Source organism: Galendromus occidentalis, unplaced genomic scaffold, assembly GCF_000255335.2.
Source record: "Galendromus occidentalis unplaced genomic scaffold, Mocc_1.1 scf7180000075774, whole genome shotgun sequence".
In the NCBI taxonomy this organism is placed as follows: domain Eukaryota; kingdom Metazoa; phylum Arthropoda; class Arachnida; order Mesostigmata; family Phytoseiidae; genus Galendromus; species Galendromus occidentalis.
In genome coordinates, this window is record NW_003803764.1 from 101,949 (window position 1) to 122,733 (window position 20,785).

At 51.0% G+C, this 20,785-nt stretch overlaps 4 protein-coding genes across 4 annotated transcripts; 2 read left to right on the forward strand and 2 right to left on the reverse strand.

Moving 5' to 3' along the window:
* The first annotated feature begins 115 nt into the window (after positions 1–115).
* Positions 116–2,042, forward strand: LOC108864969 (spondin-2-like). Its single transcript, XM_018641523.1, has 6 exons — positions 116–290; positions 402–613; positions 829–968; positions 1,179–1,322; positions 1,474–1,676; positions 1,825–2,042. Exons 1-6 carry the CDS (start codon positions 116–118, stop codon positions 2,040–2,042), a joined length of 1,092 nt encoding a protein of 363 aa, XP_018497039.1.
* A 63-nt stretch (positions 2,043–2,105) lies between these two features.
* Csl4 (exosome component 1 Csl4) lies at positions 2,106–3,497 on the reverse strand. The gene is made up of 4 exons (XM_003738069.1): positions 3,252–3,497; positions 2,902–3,065; positions 2,642–2,808; positions 2,106–2,469 (listed from the first exon to the last, which is right to left on the reverse strand). The coding sequence occupies exons 1-4, from the start codon at positions 3,399–3,401 to the stop codon at positions 2,363–2,365; spliced, it is 588 nt and encodes a 195-aa protein (XP_003738117.1). The 5' UTR covers positions 3,402–3,497; the 3' UTR covers positions 2,106–2,362.
* Positions 3,498–6,181: 2,684 nt separating this feature from the next.
* Positions 6,182–7,717, reverse strand: Arl2 (ADP ribosylation factor-like 2). The gene is made up of 4 exons (XM_003738071.2): positions 7,114–7,717; positions 6,935–7,035; positions 6,574–6,771; positions 6,182–6,472 (listed from the first exon to the last, which is right to left on the reverse strand). The coding sequence occupies exons 1-4, from the start codon at positions 7,193–7,195 to the stop codon at positions 6,296–6,298; spliced, it is 558 nt and encodes a 185-aa protein (XP_003738119.1). The 5' UTR covers positions 7,196–7,717; the 3' UTR covers positions 6,182–6,295.
* A 2,325-nt stretch (positions 7,718–10,042) lies between these two features.
* On the forward strand, positions 10,043–20,772 carry LOC100908058 (uncharacterized). The gene is made up of 23 exons (XM_029112945.1): positions 10,043–10,087; positions 10,223–10,294; positions 10,557–10,714; positions 10,829–11,110; positions 11,251–11,497; positions 11,580–11,796; positions 11,944–12,164; positions 12,566–12,670; positions 12,791–13,008; positions 13,096–13,591; positions 13,674–13,849; positions 13,970–14,094; positions 14,218–14,413; positions 14,507–14,831; positions 14,940–15,232; positions 15,376–15,964; positions 16,434–16,442; positions 18,641–18,887; positions 19,022–19,230; positions 19,341–19,484; positions 19,651–19,931; positions 20,043–20,307; positions 20,450–20,772. The coding sequence occupies exons 1-23, from the start codon at positions 10,043–10,045 to the stop codon at positions 20,606–20,608; spliced, it is 5,079 nt and encodes a 1,692-aa protein (XP_028968778.1). The 3' UTR covers positions 20,609–20,772.
* Positions 20,773–20,785: the final 13 nt, after the last annotated feature.

Here is a 20,785-nt window from a genome sequence, read left to right on the forward strand (position 1 = left end):
CCGACCGGTAAGATGAGATCCCGCGGATAAATCCTCCGTCGATTCCCGCAGTGTTGGGACGAGAGAGGGAAGGCATTCCAGGAGAAGCGCATAGAGTCCGCCGGTTTGCGCCAGAATGCTCATTGTCCTGTACTTCGCCAACCTGGCTCTGAACTCCTGCCTGGCATGCAAAGAGAATTCCGTCGCAGTGTTTCAGTTGAGCCTCGTGACCGAGTGGACGCGTTCTAGATTCCCTAAACAGTATCCGGAGTTCCGGCCAGCGGCCCAATGGGCTCCCCTGATCGGTGAGTTCCAGGCAACGGCAGGCGATCGACATTCCTGTGGGTTATGCCGTCGCTCCCTGAAATAATTATACTGATGGAGAAGGAAGTAATGATGGGTCTTTACGTCCGCGGGCCTGACACATTCATTGAACGTAACTTTGTGGAGGGAAAATCGACGAGTGTCGGACGGCTTTCGAGACTACGCGCGAGACTCCATAACAAAAGGTTTGCTGGACCGTTTCGAGCGCGAGGAGGGCGCTGGGGTGGGAGACCTCTTCGAAGCGCCTAGCATACCGACCGGGAATGGTCTGACCAGCTTGCGGTTCATCGGAGATCATCGACACCACATGGTAGGTCGCGTTAGAAATCGACGGAACTCCTAGTGCTCCAACGGCGGTTGATTTCGTAGCACAGCAGAAGTGAGACACTCCGATTCCCATGAATGATGGGTAGATCACCGGGAGTCGCACAAAGAGTAGGGGCACGGGGATCGACGACTGCGAACTCGTACGAAAATGTTCCCTACAGGTCTCTCGATTGAATTTTTCTAACCAGCGGTTTGCAGTTGTCATTCGCAGTCCGATTGGTACCAAGCCCAGACTGGTTCATCGGTCTCGATTCCCAGGATCTGTGCCAGAACGCTTCTCATTGGCAAAGCTCTTTCACCGTTGATCTTCATCCATGGGACGCAGGAACAGACAACGGGTATGAATTGTTCCAATCCTTTCCTGATCTTCCCTCTCTTTTTTCTCGCTGTGTATATCGCCTTTCTCCTCGAACGGCGATCCCAGTCTCGCTCTTGGCGGAGCTCGTATTGGCGACCGGACACTGGTCAAAAGGGCCGTCATCATCATAGTCTCGAGGACTGATGTTCCGAGCTGCAGTCAATCCACTCGTAACTCTCATTTTTTCCAGCTTCACGTTCACTTCCCCCGACTTCGAGACTGAGCCGAGGGGACCTGTGACTCCGATAACTTCCAAAAATCCATCCCATCCAGCAAGTTCCTTCTGCTATCCGCACATGAAGCGGCTCCCTCGAATCGCTGTTGTCAACATTGAGTACGGTCTTTTCTGTCCGTTCGCGCTCCTGAGCTTTTCTCATGGAAAGAGCTTTGAATCGATTCATGCCACTGACATTGAGATTTAGGCCGCGGTCCCAGCATGAGCCAGACTCACAATTAATTGCGAAGCGTCCGGGTCATACTTTCAGACTGATCCGCGAGGATGGCCGAGTGAAACCTGGAGGCCACGCTTTGGAGCTGTACGATTCGTTGAATAGACGAAATAAAGCGACTCCGATGGGCAGCTATAGAAAAAATGAGCTCGAAGTTCCTCAGTACAAGCGCTCTCTGAAAGCCAGGAGAAAGTCGCGGAAAGTTCGCAAGCAAGAACAACAGATGTTGAACGCCGTAGGTGCGTCCTCGATCACCTCATTTCAAAATTAGTGTTCCATCTGTGGTAATGCCAGGATCTTCGGGTCCCTGGCTCCCAATCAGGTAATGCCATCCAACGGAGAAACTCATTCGACATCTCCCGATGACGGGGCTCTCTCGCTTTCCAGCTCCAGATGATCACGACACGCCGACAGAGTGCGTCGTGTCCGAGTGGGCGGAATGGTCCCCGTGCAATAAACTGTGTGGAATCGGCGAATCTCGGAGGAATCGGACGATCGTTCTCAAACCCATCAGTGGAGGAGCTCCATGCCCTGTTTTGGAAGACCGACGGCGGTGTGGTTCTTTCGCCTCTTGCAGACGAAAGCATTTCGATTGGGGGCGATGAGAGGCGGAATTTCCCAAGTTATTAGGGCTAAGTTCCATCAAAAACCGATAATATTCCCAAGAGCCCAATCTTCCAAGCTTTATTCGACAGCAAGAAGGAATCAATCCGGAATCGTGAGCAGAGCTTTGTGATTGATGATGGAATCGATCTACGGAAGATGTCGAATGAATTCGACTGGGACAACGAAAAAAATTACCTGGGTGGCGATCGAACCAAATTTCGAATAAAAATGTCCGGAATCACGGTATGGGCTCTTCTCGCTCTATCTACATCTCTGAATATATACATGTGCTGAAGTATAACCCTATTCCTGAAATATATCAGAGCTCCTTGACTGTAGGCACGACCTTGGCAACCTTTCGGAATTCCTTCTCCAATGTTTTGGGACATTGCATCTCTGTCCAGCTAATCGGCACCATGGGAACACCTGGAAGGGGGGAACGTTTGAGAATAATTGGGGCCCATGGCTGAGGTAGAAAGGAAGCTCCGGGCGCGGTGCCCTCGGCAGACCAATGAATATAGGCTGCGGAGCCGCTCGCGTTTCCTGCGGGGCTCCGAAGTCCAGACCATCAGTCCTCGCTAGGCAATGTGAGCCTTACCTGCGGATGACAGAGCAATCACAACACCGAGCTCGTTTTCAGCAGTCGTGAGAATGTAACTCATCGCATCACCCATTGTCAGGGTTTTCGCGAGGACAACGTCTCCCGGGTGGAAACTTTTCACCATTTCGACCTTGTCCTTCTCGAAGGCCCGCACATCTTCTCTTCTGTGGAGAGAAGGTTCGAACGACACTGAGAACTGACATGAGAAAAACGAGCATGGGGTCAGGCGATCTTGAGACTCGATCATTGAAACCCACCTTATGACACCTCTGAACGGTTCCTTGAGCTCTGTCTCTTCTATACACAGTATGGAGACTTTCGCGTAGCGCTGGTTTATCGATGTGACTTTACACGTGACCACCGATCCGGGTGTGGGTACTGCCAGGCGACCCATCGGACGGCGTATCTCCACCAGGGATTTCTGCGAAGTCGAAAGAAAGGGCTCGTATCTTGGGGAGGTGATGAGCTCTCGGCACATACAGAGACGTGAAAATTCGGAGACTTTCCCATGAGTCACGAGTACGCGTTCCTCCTTGCCGATTTTTGCTCTCAGCTTTCGAACATCGATGACCACTCTGAACCAAATAATGAACTAGCTGACTTGTACCTTTCCATCATCCTGTTTCGTAATTTGAAGAACACCGGTCAAGCTCGCATAGATATATCCTTGCTGACTGTAGGTCCCAGGTCCTGAGATGAACTTGTCTTCTGCGAGGGCGCATATACGTTTTCCGGGAACGCACATCTCTCCCGACATGATGTTTTCCGTCGACACCTCCGTTTTGTCACTCAATTCTTGACTATAAGCGAATGCGCTACAGTTCAACTTTCCTATTATTATTATTATTATTTCGCCGCCAGATACGCCGCGCATAGAAGCTCGGGGAGGCTGACATCTGCCGCGATTACTTCCTTGAGATGCTGACTTCTATAGAATATCCTGTCTCGATCGGCTCGATTCCGGTAGCCAGTCAATTCCATAAGTCCATGATTTGATTCCCGCAGCAGTGCTTCGAGCATCCGAAAATGACTTGTTTGTCGGAGGCAAGCGAGGCTTCTATGCGCCATGTGCGTTCGGCGCATCCATTGCAACAGAAGCCGGGGAGAAATCCTGACTTGCAATCAGCCGTTCGCGCACGAGTTATTCGTCCCCAGTGCGGGTTTTCGTCGACTTTTCTTTTCTGGAGAGCTTTTGACGCCGATTCATCGGAAAGCTCTGCCTGTATATCATCCAGGAATTGGAACTTGGATTTTTCACAGAATCGATACGAACATCCGTTCGGGAAGAGTGACACTGGTGGAGGCGACATCGGCTGTCAGCGAGTCTGAAGTTCCAATATGGTCGGCGAATATTATTCAGCAGGAGCTGAGTACTTTGAGAGTCCGAACCGAGTCCCCAGAAATCTGGGCCCGAGCGTGAGAGCGACGGGAATCGCGAGTTCTCCTCCTGGCTGGCTTTTATTCCCAATTTTCCCTTGGCCACCGAACACATTCTCCCCTATTAACCGGAGTCTGCAGCCGATTTCATTCGTTGCTTTAAGCAGAATCAAACTACGAGAGTCTAGTCTAGCGATCGATTGAATTTCGGGAAGATTGAGGGTGCGATAGCACTTGATTCAATGGATAGCGATGGCTTGAGCGTCCCTTGAAAGTAAGGGGTGGACGTTCCGCGGCGATCAATCCTTCGAATGTACCGTTCTCTGGGTTGCGGGGTGCTCCTCATACATGAAAGATTGATGATCTTCGGCTAATATAGGTAAGCATAGATTTTCCCCGAGGGTGCCAGTCGAGCTCAAGGCCGGTAGCCGGTAGTTGGATAGCTAGATCTAGAAAAAGCAAAGATGCCGTGACTATAGCTTGCGATACATTACGTAGCTCACGATCTGGGGACTACCCATAGCCCGTGGTCCAATTTCTGAGCAGATGTCCGGAAGCAGTCGGATTATCTCATTGTCAGAGGCGAGGAAATGTGCTCCGTTCCGAAGTCGATCTACTGCCCCACAACAACAAAGTATCTGAATGGCAACTCCACCGAGCAATCAGGCGGACAGACGTTCTGTGAGATTCCCGCAAGTATTTCCAAGTGTCACGGTCGATCAGGGTGTCCGAGATCCGCTCCAGAAACACACTGATTCGTCGTCTCGACGTGAACGAGTGCACGAACATTGTCCAGAGCCGACGTTTCGGGGAGTCGCTTCCTGCTGCGGTAAGACATGACTCGGGACATATTTGCATCACAATAAGTGGCTCAGATACCGACCGATTCTGTCGCCACAGAACGTCAACGAGCCCGTCAGAGATTCCCATGCTGCTTGGGTGACGTGAACGATGATGGCGATTTGTGTTCGCGAAACATGCCTCATGAAGCGAATACACCCGCTGACGGAACAGGCGAAACTCTTGGTCGGCCAGGCTCCGTCAAACTCCACAGGCAGATTGAAGACGACGATTCCGTCCCAGGCGATTTCGGCAGGCACCATTTTCTAGACGATGTCGCTCGCCATCAGTGGAATCTTCAGGTTCGTTGCAGGCTTCCGCTCCTAGAGGCACTCCAATGATCCATTGAACCCTCGTCCAGCTCCGACCGGATGAAAATTCTTCAGCACGGAATCAGCGGACAAGTTCGATATTGCTGGTTCGAAGGAGCAGGGAACCCATCGATCGGACCTGTGAGCACATCCAGTTCGGATATGGCGTCGTACTTGACAACGGTCGATCGTTTGCATGACGACTACATTCGCTCGTTTCGGAGAAACACCTTTCGAATGAAGAAAGAGGATGAATCGCCACAGGAGCAGGAACACACGAAACGACTTCGGGATGCATATAACTGGTAATGAAAAATCCTCTCAATACGGACAGCCGTTCGATCGATGAGCGTGAGCAATTTTCGACCAGATGCGATTATAAATCAATTGAACGTATGACAAGGTTCGTGTCACGGTCCTGTCCCCGAGAAAAACAGAGATTCGATGAAGACTCCGCTGGAGTAGAAGCGACCAACGAGGAATCGATCGACGGTGTAGACTCTTCGCGGTAGATGGGTCAACAGGCTCCTCCAAGTGCGGGATCTAGCTCACGGATCTGCTCTGACAACATAATCTCCCTTCTGTGGAAATTACGCATCCGGTGGAGAGACTTCACAGAATTGAGGAGGAGCTTTGAGTGTTTTGACGTGACTTTTTGCGGTGTGTAAGCAATAAAGGGACTACACATGACTCACAGATGAGCTCCTAAACTCACTCAGAACGGAAATGATAAATGAGTAAAATAACTCGTATGATGGGTTTTCCGCGAATCGGTCGGCTGATGAGAACCTCAAGAGCCAAGTCCATGCAATAGTCGTTTATTTCACCATTTTTATCAAATGCGTGAATATTCGGATCGATCGAGTGTGCTTCTGGGAATTTTCCCTAAACATTTCTTGGCATTCCACCGCGGGCCAAGGCAGTTGCGAAGATCACTTGTCCGATCAGGAGATCGAATCAGGAGACCTTCCATTGCCGAAGACGGCGATGAGAATCCTCAACCTTGTTAGGATTCTGTGGCTGTGGTCCACCAAACTTCTTCGATTTTCCAGAATGAGGCTCAAGATGTGGTTGCCGATATCGGGCCCCGGAATCCTCTCCGCCGCGTGGGCGGCCTCACACATCAGTCCAACGTGAGCAGTCGCGAAGCTACATCGTCGAGCATCCAGTCGATAGCATTCAGAAGGGAATCGTCTGATGTGAAAGCCGAACAGGGGAAAACCCGCCAATGGTGCGTGGTTATCGAATGGAGCCGTAAATGATCGCGGATCTCGTCCGGTCCGAGAGCACCATCTAGGTCCTGAAAGATTGAGAACTCTCGTCCATGGGGATTCTATCGAGGTGGGAGGGGTTTCGTTTGATTCAAGAGTCGCGGAGAATCTTCCAGAAATGATTGAATACCTGCTTGTTCGCGAGGACGAGCAAGGTCGCTCCAAGCAGCCGTTCATCTTGCAGGAGATCGTGGAGCTCCTTAGCGCAGTCGTCAAGTCTCCTTCGATCAGCAGAATCGACCACCCACACGATCGCATCGGTTGACTCGAAATAGTTCCTCCAGTACGATCTCAACGATGTTTGTCCGCCAACGTCCCATAAATTAATCTGAGAGAGCGAAACTCCAATATTTCCATCGGCACGCCTTGTTCTATTCCTGGTGATGCCCTCTATCGAAAATCAAAAAGCCTGCAAGAGTTTCCAGAGCGGTTCACGTCTGTGACTCCCCGTGGAGGAGCCCCGATCTAGGCTCATCGGGGTGAGGACCCACCTTATAGTCTCGGTGCTCCAAAGTTGTTATGTTGAATCCTAAGGTTGCCGCGATTTCGTTCAGAGGCTCGCCAAGGAGGCGCTTGCATAGGGTTGTTTTTCCTGTGGAAGCGAGTGTGTTTTACTCTTTCCTCAGCGATTACCTCATCGCGCCGATTCCCGATGAAATTCTTAACTAACCGGCATTATCGAGTCCTAGAACTAGGGTGCGTAGTTCGTGCTCTTGTCTGCGGAGTTTCCGAAGGATATGTAGGAGAACCATTTTTTATCCTGTGTTCGATCACTTGTTTCTCAAAAAACACCGCGTCAGATTCAGCGCATATACTCTGGAGCTCTGGACAGCTACATGCCTCAGCATTCATCCACGCCCATGCCGGGAACCGATGCCGTCAACAAAAGCAATGAATTGTCAAGACCGAAAATGGTGAAAGTCAAACACGGTATTCTCTTTTTCACGGGGCTCCGTTTAAGCCGCCACATGCGGACAGAAGTCGACGTTCCGCGACTTACACTAAACCTCGGAGCGCATCTTCGGCGCGGATTCGTTCTCGGAGGGTCGTATGTCGTATGGTTGCATAAGAGGGGAGGGTCTGCGTCATCTGAAAAAGCTCATGTCGGAATTGGAAGTCTGGACACCGACTCATTGGAGAAGAATTACGAAGTATCTATGGTACAGATGAAGACATAGAGTCTCGACATCTCGACGTGCTTGAGATGGATTCCAGTCCAACGACTTCGGTTTCTTGGATTTGAATTCTTCCTGATGCCTCTTCCATGCACGGTCGAGGAAAAAAACGAAATGTGCTCGCTTCCGCGCTGGGCGATTGACTACTGAAATCCAGAGAGACGATGACAGATCGTGACAATCTGAATGAGCTTGCCGGAATTATATCAAAAGACCCTCCAGATGAAATCGGACACGACCTTACAGCTTGACGTTACGTCATGCCAGAGACAATTCTGCTGGACACCTACCTGTCACAGACTCATGCCGCGATGAGTCCCATAACGAAAGCTCTAATTCTCTCCCTCCAATTGGTATCCCGATTTACTTCAGCAGAGCTGGATCCCAATAATCTTCTCGGAGTGAGCGGTAAGATCCAGGGTCACTTCCAGTCAAGCGAAGCCATCAAGCGGTGATTATTTGTCCTCGGTGATGAGTGATAAGCTAGATGTGAACTGGTCGAGCAGGATGCGGTTATCCCAGACTCAGCGGACGGATCCGGGACGGTGTCGAGGCTGCGATTCATCAGTTCCCGTGGCTCGTGTCAATAAGAAAGAACGGCCGGCATGACTGCACGGGAACTCTTATAACTCCACGTCACGTGCTCACTGCTGCTCATTGCCTGACCGAGTAATTTAACTAACCTAACTCTCATCGCATCTATTTCCTCACGTGTATCGGAGCTACCAGTTTCGACGGACTACATTTTCTTGCAGCCTGGAGTCGATGACGGTCACTACGGGTAGTGGCGACGTCAGGAAAGGCGCGATCGTTGGACTCCGCAAAGCCATTCTGTGAGTTCGCTGAGGAATTGACTCGAGTTCGAATCCCATGCAAAGCTCCGACTGTGGAAATATGAAACTAATCGGCCGATCTTCGACATCACTCAGCTCTTCCAAGAGTATATCGGCTGCAGAGAGTCCGAACGGGCTGCCTTTCATGGACTTGATGATCCTAGTTCTTGAACAGCGATTGCCAATCGGCTCGATGGCTCGCCCGATCTGCATCTCTCTTCTTGCGGACGCGGAGCCGAATAGACGAGTGATCATCGCGGGATTCGGTTTCCTTGGTATATGTAGAGGCCCAGATGTCACTCTGAGGAGCGATATGCTGATTCCAGTGTCGGGAAGGGGTCTTGTTTGTCATTTTGTCTCTTCAGATGATGGGCCAGTGAGATCTCCGAAGCTGCACTTCGCTCTGACCACCGTCCTCTCACCGGAGGATTACAAATGCAGGATAGCCAGCTATTGGGGTCCGGAATCTGAGATCTGCGTTTACTATGGTCGAACGAGCATCTGCACGGTGAGTTATTGTTTCTCCGATCGGAGCAGCCTTAGGAACTTCATAATTCGTAGCTCGTAGCTTATCGTGACTCGATGCGTGAAATCATTTCACCACTTTTGAAGGGAGACTCAGGCGGACCTCTTATGACATCGCACAGGGGCGTGTACTATCTGGTAAATTACATTTCGCGGATGCAACTCATGACGGATTCAGAGGAATTTATTCAAGAGGTCTCTGTGCAGCTCGGCTGATCGCCACGGTGCGGAGCTGGGTCTATTATCAGTGCGGCGTTACCCTTCCAGGTGGGTGTTGCCTCCTACGCGATGCCACGGCAGACAGGATCCGAGTTCGTATGCGCCGACCGCAACGAGTCGCAGATATTCACGAGACTTTCAGCCTTTCATGAGTTCCTTCTCACGGCTGTGGGCCGCGCGATTGATTGAGGAGATTCGGGAACGACTGCTCCATGTAGACCGGATAGAGCATACGTCACAAGAGAAACTATTCCGTTCCGGAGCTCCAGAATCCTGGAAAGGAGAAATAATAAAATTCTCGCGGCCCAGGATGAATCGCTTCGTAGCAACTTCCGCTCTGAAATCGAAATCTCCACTAGATTCTCGGGGTTGATCCCAGCCTACTCATCCAGAAGGGGGAAAAAATCTATTCCCTCCTGGAGCCCGCAGACTCTGCGGCACTCCCATGCGGCATAGTCATGGGCCTTGAGGACGAGAGCCGGAACATTTCCCCAATGGCATTTCCCCGATTCACCGCACTGTATATCTTAGTCCTTAGTGTACCCATAGAGTGATGGAAGGGGGGGCGGTTCTCCTCGAGACGAGACGGGAATGCCGTAGTCGCTAATTCGTCGTCATTCCCCACGCTTGGAGTCCTGAGTCGTCATCTAACAGAACGCTAGCAAGGAACTCGCAAGTCCAGTCTAGGGGAAGGCGAAACAAGCCGCCCGACCGGCTCAAGGCTGTCTGGTCGGATCATTGTCATCATTATCATATCACACTCGCGGTCTGTGAGACATGTGTTTGAATTTTTGTACCCTCGAACAGATGAAGAACTAAGGAGTTGTTCGTCTCTTCACCTTCATTAATGGATTTGCTCGCTAAATTATCGTCACCCGCTGTCCAGCAGAAGGCATGTCAAGAGAGGAGATCTAATATATTGGACGTCAATCTTCTCTGATTTTCTCGAGCTAGAGCCCCAATGATCCTGATCAGATTCCAAAGGAGAGATACCAGCTCATTATAGACGGTTTACAATAAATTGCAGTACATCGACAAGATCCGTCAGGAGATAGTGACGCGGGCCTGGGAGGTTGCATATAACGAACAAACTCATCCGGTAGGTTGACCGAGACGAGCCTGCCTGGATAGAGCCTGAGGGAACTTGAAACATTTTAGAACCAGATACATATATGACTCCGGATCTGAGGGGGGTTCGGGATTCCGCCGCAAAAACATTCTGGACCGCAGTCGCTTCTTCACACCTATAGTCTCGTGTCAAGGAAGGAACTACTCTTCACAGAAGTGTTCGTGATTGCTCCCTGTGCAGGTTCTGGAAAAACATAAGAGACATGATTCAAATACTTCATACATGCTTATAGAAATACCAGCCATTGGAGGAGATCATAAATGCGACTGTCGGGACCTCGATAACCGTTTCCCAAGCGTGCTGCGAACTCCTCGAAGATCTCGTCCGGAAGGGTCTTGTCGACGCAAAGTTCGCATCTCGCCAGCTTCAGACAGCTTTGTTTTGCGCCCTGTAAGTTTTTGAATCCGAATCCGTCAACATCGAGGGAGTTAGGCGGTCGCCAATCTCGAGAATCGATCACGTATTCGTTGCCTCCGAACCTCGTGCTCATACCTTGCTCCGCAGAGATTCGACGAACTCGGTGACCCTCCACACGGCATCAGCTCTCTCGGTTTTACCTTACATCCTACCGATTACTTCGTTCTCTCATCCCCTCCTACTCCTTCTCAACGAATATTCCTCAACATGGCCGCAACTACTCAGCCTATTGGAGGCGGCGTTGCGCCAGGCACCCGAGAATCCTGGGATGAGATGCCGAGTCTTGCCGCTCGAAGAATACAAATTCATCATATTGCACACGCTCTTAAGACCCGAATGGCCACTGGAGCATTCCCAGCTCAGACTCAGGTCCGTCAAATTATCCGAGAGCGACAAACTTCCGGTCGATCGAGAATCCGGGAAAACCGGATTCTCATCCACTCCACCGATTTCCCTCTGGACGTCGAACTTCTCACAACGATCCCAATCGAATCTTATTTTCCCGACAGGGCTAATTCATTGCTGTTGAAGAATTATGACAAGAATCGGAACTTGATACAACTCTATACTTCGTGGCTTCCGAGCCCTTCGAACCATCAACTCGAAGCGGGGCAACTTCTAGTGGATAACCTGACGAGAGTGAAAACTCTCGAAGGGCTCTTGAGGGCTCTGGTTTTCCTTAATGACGTCGCATCGAAAAATCTGGATTTTTCCTTCGTCGTCCATGCCGCGATCGAGATCGCCGAAGAGATCGAGGTAGGACAGGTCACCTGCAGATCGACACGAGAAATCTCTCGGAATGCTCGCCGATTTCACGGATTATCTTTCGTTATTGCAGGAGTGCACATCGCATTGTGCTCTGACGCTTCTAATGAGCTCCTTGCTAGTCTCCTGTGGCCTATTTTATTGTGAGCTCCTCCTGGATCTCCTGGGGATACTTATCAGGCGGCGTTTGCTTGTACAAAGCCATCACCTCACGATCGCGGTCCCGGTTTCCGCTGTCGCTGATAGCCATCGAGCTCGACAACTCCTCGCGAGCCTCGGGGATCAGACCGGTGATTATAAGCATTCCGTCGCATGCGGCGGTTATCCCCGCGGATAGTGCATGTGATCGACTCGGAAGATCGCGATCCTATTGGAACAAATCGCGGATTCCTCTCCCCTTCTCCTGAATCTTATTGAATCAATGGCTTTTGTTCCAGGAGAGCCCGTCCGACTGGCTTGCAGGATTCCTTTACCGGGAAATATACTGATAGAGTCATTCGTTGCATCGAGCTCCTTGAAACCCGGCCCCCTTCCTTGTGGCATATCCTGTGACATGAAAGCATTACTCCTCGCTGGGAAAATCGTGTCCTGTCCAACTGAAGACTTGCTCGGATGGCTTGATCAGATGGAATCCTTCGCCAAGGAATACCCTGAGAGCGTGAGTCCCTCAAAGAATCCGGTTATGCTTGCGTCTTTCGAGGCCCCTCTCCCATCGTACAAGACTGCAGGTGTCATGAGCACAGAAGGGCACATGGAGGGAACTAGAGATCTGCAGCTACAAACATTCGCGCTCCCTTCCAAGGATATCCGAGGGATGACAGGGAATCTGAATGGAAATTGGACGAGGGGGAATTTAGCGAACAATCGGAGATCTGGATGAAAGATAGGGAATCCTGGAAGAAATTGCAAAGAAAGGGATTGAGTGAACGACGGGAGATTCGGGTGACGGAATCGGATGAACGATGGAAAACCTCTTCGTACAATGTCGGGCGAGCAAAGGGTTCCAAGGGAACTCATCAGCGCGATAAACTCTTCTAAAAAACACAAATCGAATTTCAGTCATGTATGGCATTCCACGCAATCAGGATCCGCGTTGATTTGTGCGAATCACCGAAAATGACTGACCTGCTCGTTAAAAGCCTTCCGCGAATCACGAGAAATCGGGTAAATCCGCTCATTCGTGTTCAAAGTCTCCACTAATATATCAGGGTGAAGAGCGGCTCAACAGTGTCCGTTTCTTTTCGATCCCTCTATTTCCATCAATGAGTTCACCATCCGTTGCAGATTTCGGCAACTCTCTTGCGAGACTTCTTGGTTTGCCTCATGCAAAGACCGAGGCTATATTGTACCGCTCTGCGGGTCTTGACCTGCTTGTATTTGCGCTTCGACAGCCTGTGTTTCCCGGCGCTTCTCAAAGGCATCAATTCACAAGGGGACCCTCAGGCGGCCTGGTCGACCGCGATGACCAAAGCCGTTTGTATAAACTCCGTCGTCCAGCACAGGTTCTTCATTCGAGAATTTGACAGCGAGCGGTACTCTGATAATAACATCGCGAGGGAACCCTCATAAAGCGTATCTCGTAATTTCAGTCCTCACCTTCACGGACGCGATCTGCTTGCACCGCTGTGCAGACTGCTAGCCATCAGTTCGTCTGAAGCTTCCTCAGTTCTCTTGTCGGCCTTCGAAAGTTTCAGCTTCCTGATCAGTGAAGACATCCTCGATTTTTCATCTTTCGTGAAGCACTTTTCAGCCTTGGAGAGGGATCCTAGACTTCTCGTCAGGGCCGGATTCTTCAAACTTTTCGGTATATCGATCTCTGCTCCGCTTCCCGACGATTCGAATTGGCAATCATGCGCTCGTGGTAGCCGTTGCGTTGGTCCTGCTCGTGATACACCCCTCAAGGAATCGTATAATTTCCAAGGTCTGGCTGCTCGGTCGAACCTGCCGTCCGCGAAAATCCTGATCTACGAGAAAAAGCTACTTTCGACGCTCTTCTCGGAGGATGAAGACTCCGTAGTCAGGGGCGCTTGCCTCGAAGCCCTGTCTTCATTCAAGGAGATCCCTGTGAGCGCTTTACCCGCACAGGTAAATGTGTCTTGAGCTCGCATCGATCAACTGCTGGATTCGACGCCGGTCACAAGGAAAACTCACGGATCCTAATCTGCAGGCGCTTTCGAGTTTTTTTGGGGACGAAACGACATTGGCGGAATCCGCCGACCCTCTTGTCCCCATGGCATTTTTCCTGGGTCTCGCGCGGGGTTGTGAAGCGGATTCAACGATGAGGAAAGCTCTCCGCACATTTGCATCGACGCTCATCCGTGAAGAGGTCCCCAAGCTACCGAGGTGAGTGCCATCTCGGCATTTCTTACCACCTTGCTCCCTCCCACCACCGCGCGGGGTGGTCTGATTCCCCGATGATGCGGAGGATTCCATACGATCGGTTAAGAATACGGCGGTCCGCAGGAACTTAATCGTTCATAAAGAAATCCGCGGTCGACGCGACGTGGAAGATGCGACACTCGCTCAAATTCCGAGGCTGCAACAGAGCTTTTTCCATCAAGCGAATGAAATAAAGCCCCAAGTCGCAGGTAACTTCCTCTATATATATTTTATGCTCCCGGGAGAGTGCAATCCATTGAGCCTAGGTCAATGGCTATGGAGACGATGACAAGGACACCTAACATTTTTCATATTGTGCTGCGTGCCTCCAGTGGGACTTCTGTTGACGTATAATCCACCCGTAAAAACTGACCAATTCGGACGGCCCACGAAGATTTCGCTAGTTCAGCATTCGAACTCCTTTCGAGTGATGCTCAAGTCTTTGCTTGAGTCTGCTCCTTTGCTCAATGGAGACGACTGGCTAATGTCTTTGAGTGTAATGCAGCAATGGCATCCTTTGATCAAAAGGTAAAAACGTCAACGCCGAGCCAAGGAGTCTGTGCATCCTCCATTGGCTACGAGCGACAAAGCGGCCGATTTGTGAACAGATTCTCGTTGCAGGGGTTTCGAATCCTTCACCAATGGACACAAAGCTGAACGCGAGAGCAACGACGCCGCATTGGTGAATGCTTCGCTGTGGGCTCGCGATGAGTTGTGTGATATCTTGGCCGAAATCGATTCTACGAACTGTGTCATCGCATTCTGCTCGCTGGTGGCTGTCGTCGCCGATTTCGACCAGAGCTTGAATTTCAAGGAGCGTCTCATCATGGAACAGAGTAAAAGCTACGTCAGTCACACAATTTGGCTCAAGCGAGCCCTTACCAGTCTCCTGCAGATCCTGAAAGGCGTTCCAGTCGATGACGCCTACTTCGTTTCGACACTAGCAGTGAGTCAATATCCCTCTACCCCGATCCAACTCCAAGGACGGAGGGCTCCGGACTGATCGCAGGTCTAACCGATCCGTCACAAGTGAACCCATTTTTGAACCCTCCAGAATTTCACGAAAAGCGCGGCTGCGACAGACAGGGCGATCTCAGCGCTGCTGTTCTCCTGTCATCACCTCATTCCGATGCTCCAAACTCGAAACCTCTTGCATGAAGTCCTCTCATACTTCACCATGAGGGTCTCTGCGAGCCAGGAATTCATGGTGGCCGTTGGAGCCGGACTCATGATAGAGCAGTTGGCGGTCAAAGGTCTTGTCGAGCTGGCAGAGAATATCCGAATGAAGTGCAATGCTGTCCTGTCGCATTACGAGTCGAAAGCGTTCGTTGACGGAAAAGTATCGAGGTAATCAGAACCATCAATCCGTTGCCTGAAGAACATCGTCCGAGCGGGAGACGTTCCCAACTACATATGAGGTACCCGGAGCGGGGCTTCCCTGCTGAGCACGCAGGATCAAGGCAGGACTCATGATTTTTCCTCTTTCTCAGTCCGTGCTACCTGATAGGGCTGACCCTGTCATTCTGTGGCTTGTGCTCTCTGAAGTCCTTCTCCACGACAACGCAGTCCTTTTGCGCAAAACTGATTCGACTTCTGAGAGAAACCGTACCCCACGACGATTTCTTCGATCAGATCGCGCTATGCGGATCGCTCATTGTGGCCAATGCGTGCAACTACGTCCTCTCGGAGAAATCACTTGAAGATCTAGCGGCGTGGCTTACTCAGAACCGAGCCGAGTTTCAACAGAGTGAAGGAATAGCCATCGCCTTGGGAATAACGCTGAACGCCATGGCCATTCAGGAGGAGATCCGTCAAGTAGGTTCGAAGCCTGTCCATGCAGGAGCCCAGTTCGGGCGCGACCCTCTCATTCGCAAAGGATCTCGATGGAATCCCAATTCTGAGCTCCTATCTCCTGTATTCCAGCTCCCGGAGCGAAAAGGTCAGAAACTCGTCGAGGCTCTCGTGACGAAAATCTGGCTACCCGTCGTAGCGAACGCTCAAGAGGCAACCCCCAACAAGAAAGCCGCCGTGAAAGGGATCGCAGCCCTGACAGGAGCCCTCGGTCATCTGTTCGTGCAGGTGAGCATTCTCGGAGCGGGCCTCCGAAAAGCCTCTCTATTGATTTCGGTGAGCTACTATAGACCCCCAGTGGACAGACGAGAAGATTCTGTTCATAAACCACGTGCAAGTACAAGAATCTTTATTCCGGCCGTGCTCGCTCCGGATTCGATCACAGGATAAGATTTTACGTCATCATTTCCGCTTTTTGAGCTCCTCAAAGCGTCTTGAAAGCTCGTCGAAGTCTACGCTGTTTTGCTGTCCATCGGTTTCCCGTGGTGTTGCCGCGTCCGAATGGGGGACGTCCGGGAGGTCTGGTAGTTCCGAGAGGTCCAAGTTTGGCAGATCCGGCGGGAAGTTGCGTCCTGGAAACCCACAGAGGAGATTTTCGTCAGCGCTGTCCACCGAATGCGAATCCGAATGAGAGATTCGACAATTATGCGGGCGAATCATGCGAGACTATCCGTGCACGGAGATACAGAACCCCGAGAGCACAGACGTTTGGATTCACATCGACCAATTCCGGAATGCGGAACATGCAGGAGACATGGGATACCGAGCCAAGGGTGTAGGGGTGTCTTTTCGTGAAGTTATCCCTGATTCGTGTTTTTTACTGGCTAATCGATACCTAAGTGTCTTTTTGCCGGTTGAAGAGGGTCCAGACCGAGGGACCAGGGGGTCCCATTGGTATAGTGACTATAACCCGATGGGATCCAACGGAGAATATTGGGGATATCATTTTTCATCTCAGAACCTACCCATCGTGGCATGATCATAGGAAGGAGGAGGTGGATCATTACCTCCTGCGTAAGGATCCATGGGGGTATCTTGTTTCGTTGGTTTCTGGGAAACGGGAGGACTCCTCGGTAGCGCGGGTGGCACCGATGGGCCTGCGAAAAGCATTCCGACATAGATTCGTTGCACTAGGACGACTGGCCGAGGGAAGGACACGCTCAACTCAGATCACGAAAAAACGGGGACGGTGTTCCCTTGATCCTATCTCGGATTCCCGCTCTCAACTCACCCGGGAAGTTGACCTCGGGCATCGGAGGCTCGAAGGCGGGCGCGATTCTCGCGGGTTTCGGAGCCGATGAGGGATCCATGAGATCAGGCCGGAAGCCCACAGCGGCCGAGGGCTCGCTGCCGCCCATATCGATGAGCTCACCGATTCCTCCGTCGCCCGGACCCTTCGAGTCGTCTACGAGCTGCGGCTCGTAGTCCAGGTTGTGGGCTGCTGCGATTTCCTTCAAGTAACTGGAGAAAACACCCAAATTGAGCTAAATCCGACCGCGGTCCCGTCGGCTCAATACCTTAGGGTTTACCACTCGACCTCGAACCTTTGGTTCTCGTCCCGGAAGAGTTCTCTTCTAACGCTCACCTTTCAACAAGATTTCGGTGAGGGGGTTCCGCCGAAAGTCTGTGCATGAGCTTAGCGTTGACGGTGTGAATCGTCGCCTCTCGAACGCCTTTCACGTAGAGCTCGCCGTACTTCTTTCCCAGCTGATCACACACCATTTTTATTTCTGGAAGAGATCGATTTTTTATTCTCATTGCGACTGATTTCGACGAAATTCTCGAGCCTCCTGCAGGAATGCGATCTGATGAGGATTTATTCTTACCGGGAATGTCGGTCACGATCCGCGGACCTGCCCAGATGATCGAAGAGACACTTTCTTCGAGCCCGGGGTCTAAGGTCTGCGTTTCTTTTATGAGTCCGAATCTCGCTAGAATTAGATCGCAGTACATCTCGATCATTTCCATCGCTTCGCAATAGTAGTCCTCCCGGATGATGTGCTCCACGCGAATCCGAGCTCTGTCCGGTTTGCCTGTTTGAAAGAATGGAATGCTCGAGGGAGTGGGCCCATTTTCGGAACTCCGGATCTATCGGGCTCGGGCTCATCCATATTCCTTCAACTCGTATGACGAAGAGAAACTTGGTCGGTTACGATAAATCTCGTCCTTCTTGAGCGCCTGACGTCATGGAGCCGGATGACTAATATGCCTTGCGGAACCGAACAAAGTTCCGGAGCGGAACTTCTTCACACGTCCCGCAGCTCCGAAACGACAACAACCCTTGCGAGGCCCTCTGCTCGGGAGAGACGACTCCAAGATGCAGATGCCGTGCCGATAGCGGGGAAGTTTTTCTCGGACACTCTCTTGGGAACTTACCCATCGACAGGTAGTCGGCAATATCTCTCCTGGACTTCTGACCGAGCTCGGCTTTCTTCTTTTGGGCTAACTTGAGCCGAGACATGCACAACCTCAAGTTGGTTTTAAGCTTGTCATAGCTGGGGCCTGCGGCAAACATTATGACACTGTGTATATCAGGCTTATTGTCCCACAAAACTAAAGTTTTGACGTTAGCCCGTCCTGTGTTCGAATGCGGTCTCTCCCTCCTCGCATCTCCGGCTGTGATTGAGTCATGTCAGCAACACAAAGAAGCTTCGGCTAGAAGCTTCCCTCCGTATCACACCTCTTGCGAGCTCTGCGCGCGGAACGTCAGATGTGTGAGTCAGGAAAGCTCAATTGGACTGCTTAGACGACAAGTATAGCCCTGGCCCAATGAGACCCCCGACTTTCCCTCGAGGCCTTTTACGGGGACTCGAGGCTCCGTTCCTGATAGACTGATGCTCCTCTAGATCTTATCTTGGCTCTGCTCCACTTCAGATCTGAGGCCTCATTTCCGCTTTGTTCCAGTACAAAGACGTGTCTCTGGACTGCAACTCGGTCCTGTCCCGGGATGTGACATCATCCTTGTTAGAATCGATGATTCGCGATCTCAACTCGACAGCGCGACCATTAGAGCTCAAGGGACATCATATATGGACCCTGGGTCTCTTCCATCAAACACTGTCTCGTACATTCAAACAGGAAGCTGTATTCCCCAAGTCCATCGAGCTGAAAAACTCAATGCTGGCGGAAATTCTGAACAATGGTCCAAAAGGTAGGCGGTCCCCTCTAGGAAAGCGTCGCCGAGATACACGTGTTTCTCTGCGAGGTTTTGTGTTAATGTTTCTCGAGATGTTTCTCTCAACTGCGCCATCTCTTCCGACGCTTTCATTCTCAAAATACTTGCAGAGAACTTCCCCACCGACTTGTACAATGCGCTCGGACAGAAATTTGAAGGCCCGCTCCCCTGTTTCTCATGGAGTTCCTTCGAGCCGCTCTTGAGAACACCGGTCTGCGTCGATATCGTCCGTCTTTGCGTTTACAACTGCAAAGCGACGCCGAGTCTGGTGCCTCTATTGGAGACTGCTATAAGTGGCACCTTACTCTCCAGATATGAGGCACGTTTTCGCCGTGCTTTTCTCAAGCTTTCTACCGAGTTTCTATGAAAATTCGACAGATTACCTCTGCCCTATCTGTTCTCATACTCAGAATCGGCTTTATACGGCAGGATCCTGTCAAGGACTTCCTGATGGATAATGTGTGCACCGTGGTCGAAGTCTGCAACGTTGCCAGAGTCGGCGCGTGCCTGACCATGTTCAGAGATAAAAGACTCCTAAATGATGATGCGGAAATTTCTGAGGAGGCTTGGAAGGTAGGTTTCCGTTACCCGATATTTATATGCACATACTACGTGTAACCCCTTTCGAGGAGTACCCATGTCGTGGGGCGAAACCCATTTCATCACCCTGGGATCTTTTCGGGCCTTTAAACTTCCCATGATTCGGAAAATGGAAAATAAGCCACAAACTCGCTTCCAGATGCTGGTAGAGTATATGGAGAACCCATCTTCGAGACCAGCATCGATTTCTCTGCTGCTCGAGCTGGTATGCTACGCCGTGCCGCTCACGAAAGCCCGCTTCTTTGTAGCGTCTTGTCTCGTGAAACTTCGAGATTCGATGCTCAGAGATGCGATTCTGCGGAATCTGAAAGCGAAACCTAGTCTCAAAAAAGCTCTCGAGTTGCGGATGAAGCTCTGCGGAGCTTTGGACATAAACTCGGCAGAGAACCCGTTCTCCGAGATCGAACTCATGGGAGACACGTGAGTTCTTACCTGTATCGGAAAAAAATACTAATTTCTCAGTCGTCTGTTCCCAAAGTTCCCCGGTGACTATTTCCGCAGCAACGTCACAGGATTGAGTTCTTGCTTCAGACCATTCCGGGATTTCGTGTCCGAGTGTGCAGCAGTCAACTGTTACGCGCCCCCGATCGACAATTCTGCGAAGTGGTTGCTGGAAATCTTGCCCAAGAACGCTATCAGTCTTCAAGGGTTGGCGCTGCTATCCTTGATATCAATGCTGACTTCGGGCGAGGGCGTAGTCACAGCGTACTCTGAGGAAGACCTGGTAGCACTTCTCCCGTACCAAATGGAGCAATTGGTTCACAGCAAAGTTTGGGGGCTGACCGCCGCCGAGAAGGTGGGAGATACATTTGGAGATTTCTCGATCGCATTGAGTCTCCATCTACGATATGGACAACCATGCTTGAGTCCGCTCACGGAAAGAACCCCCGATAATTCCAAGCTAATCAAGCGAATTTTATGTGTTCTGATCGTTCCAGCTGTTTGAGTGGATGGTCTCAATCCTGGAAAACACGGCGGCGTCGAGCGAAGTATATTGGGCTCTGTACAGAACACTGGTATCACTTCGTCACTGCCAAGCCTTCAAGTCAGGGAAACTTTGGACTCGTGCAGTTCTTCTGCAAGCTCCTACAGTGTGATATCGCTGACGAAGAATCGACACCCGGAAAACTTCGGATGGAAATCATGGAGCTCGATGGCTTCCTCTCTCGGATCACCGATTCTTCGAATGTCATGGATACCGTCGCAGCGAACAGACGAAACGAGCCTGATAGCACTCGAAACTTTGACATAATTTATTAAACAATGGTAGATAA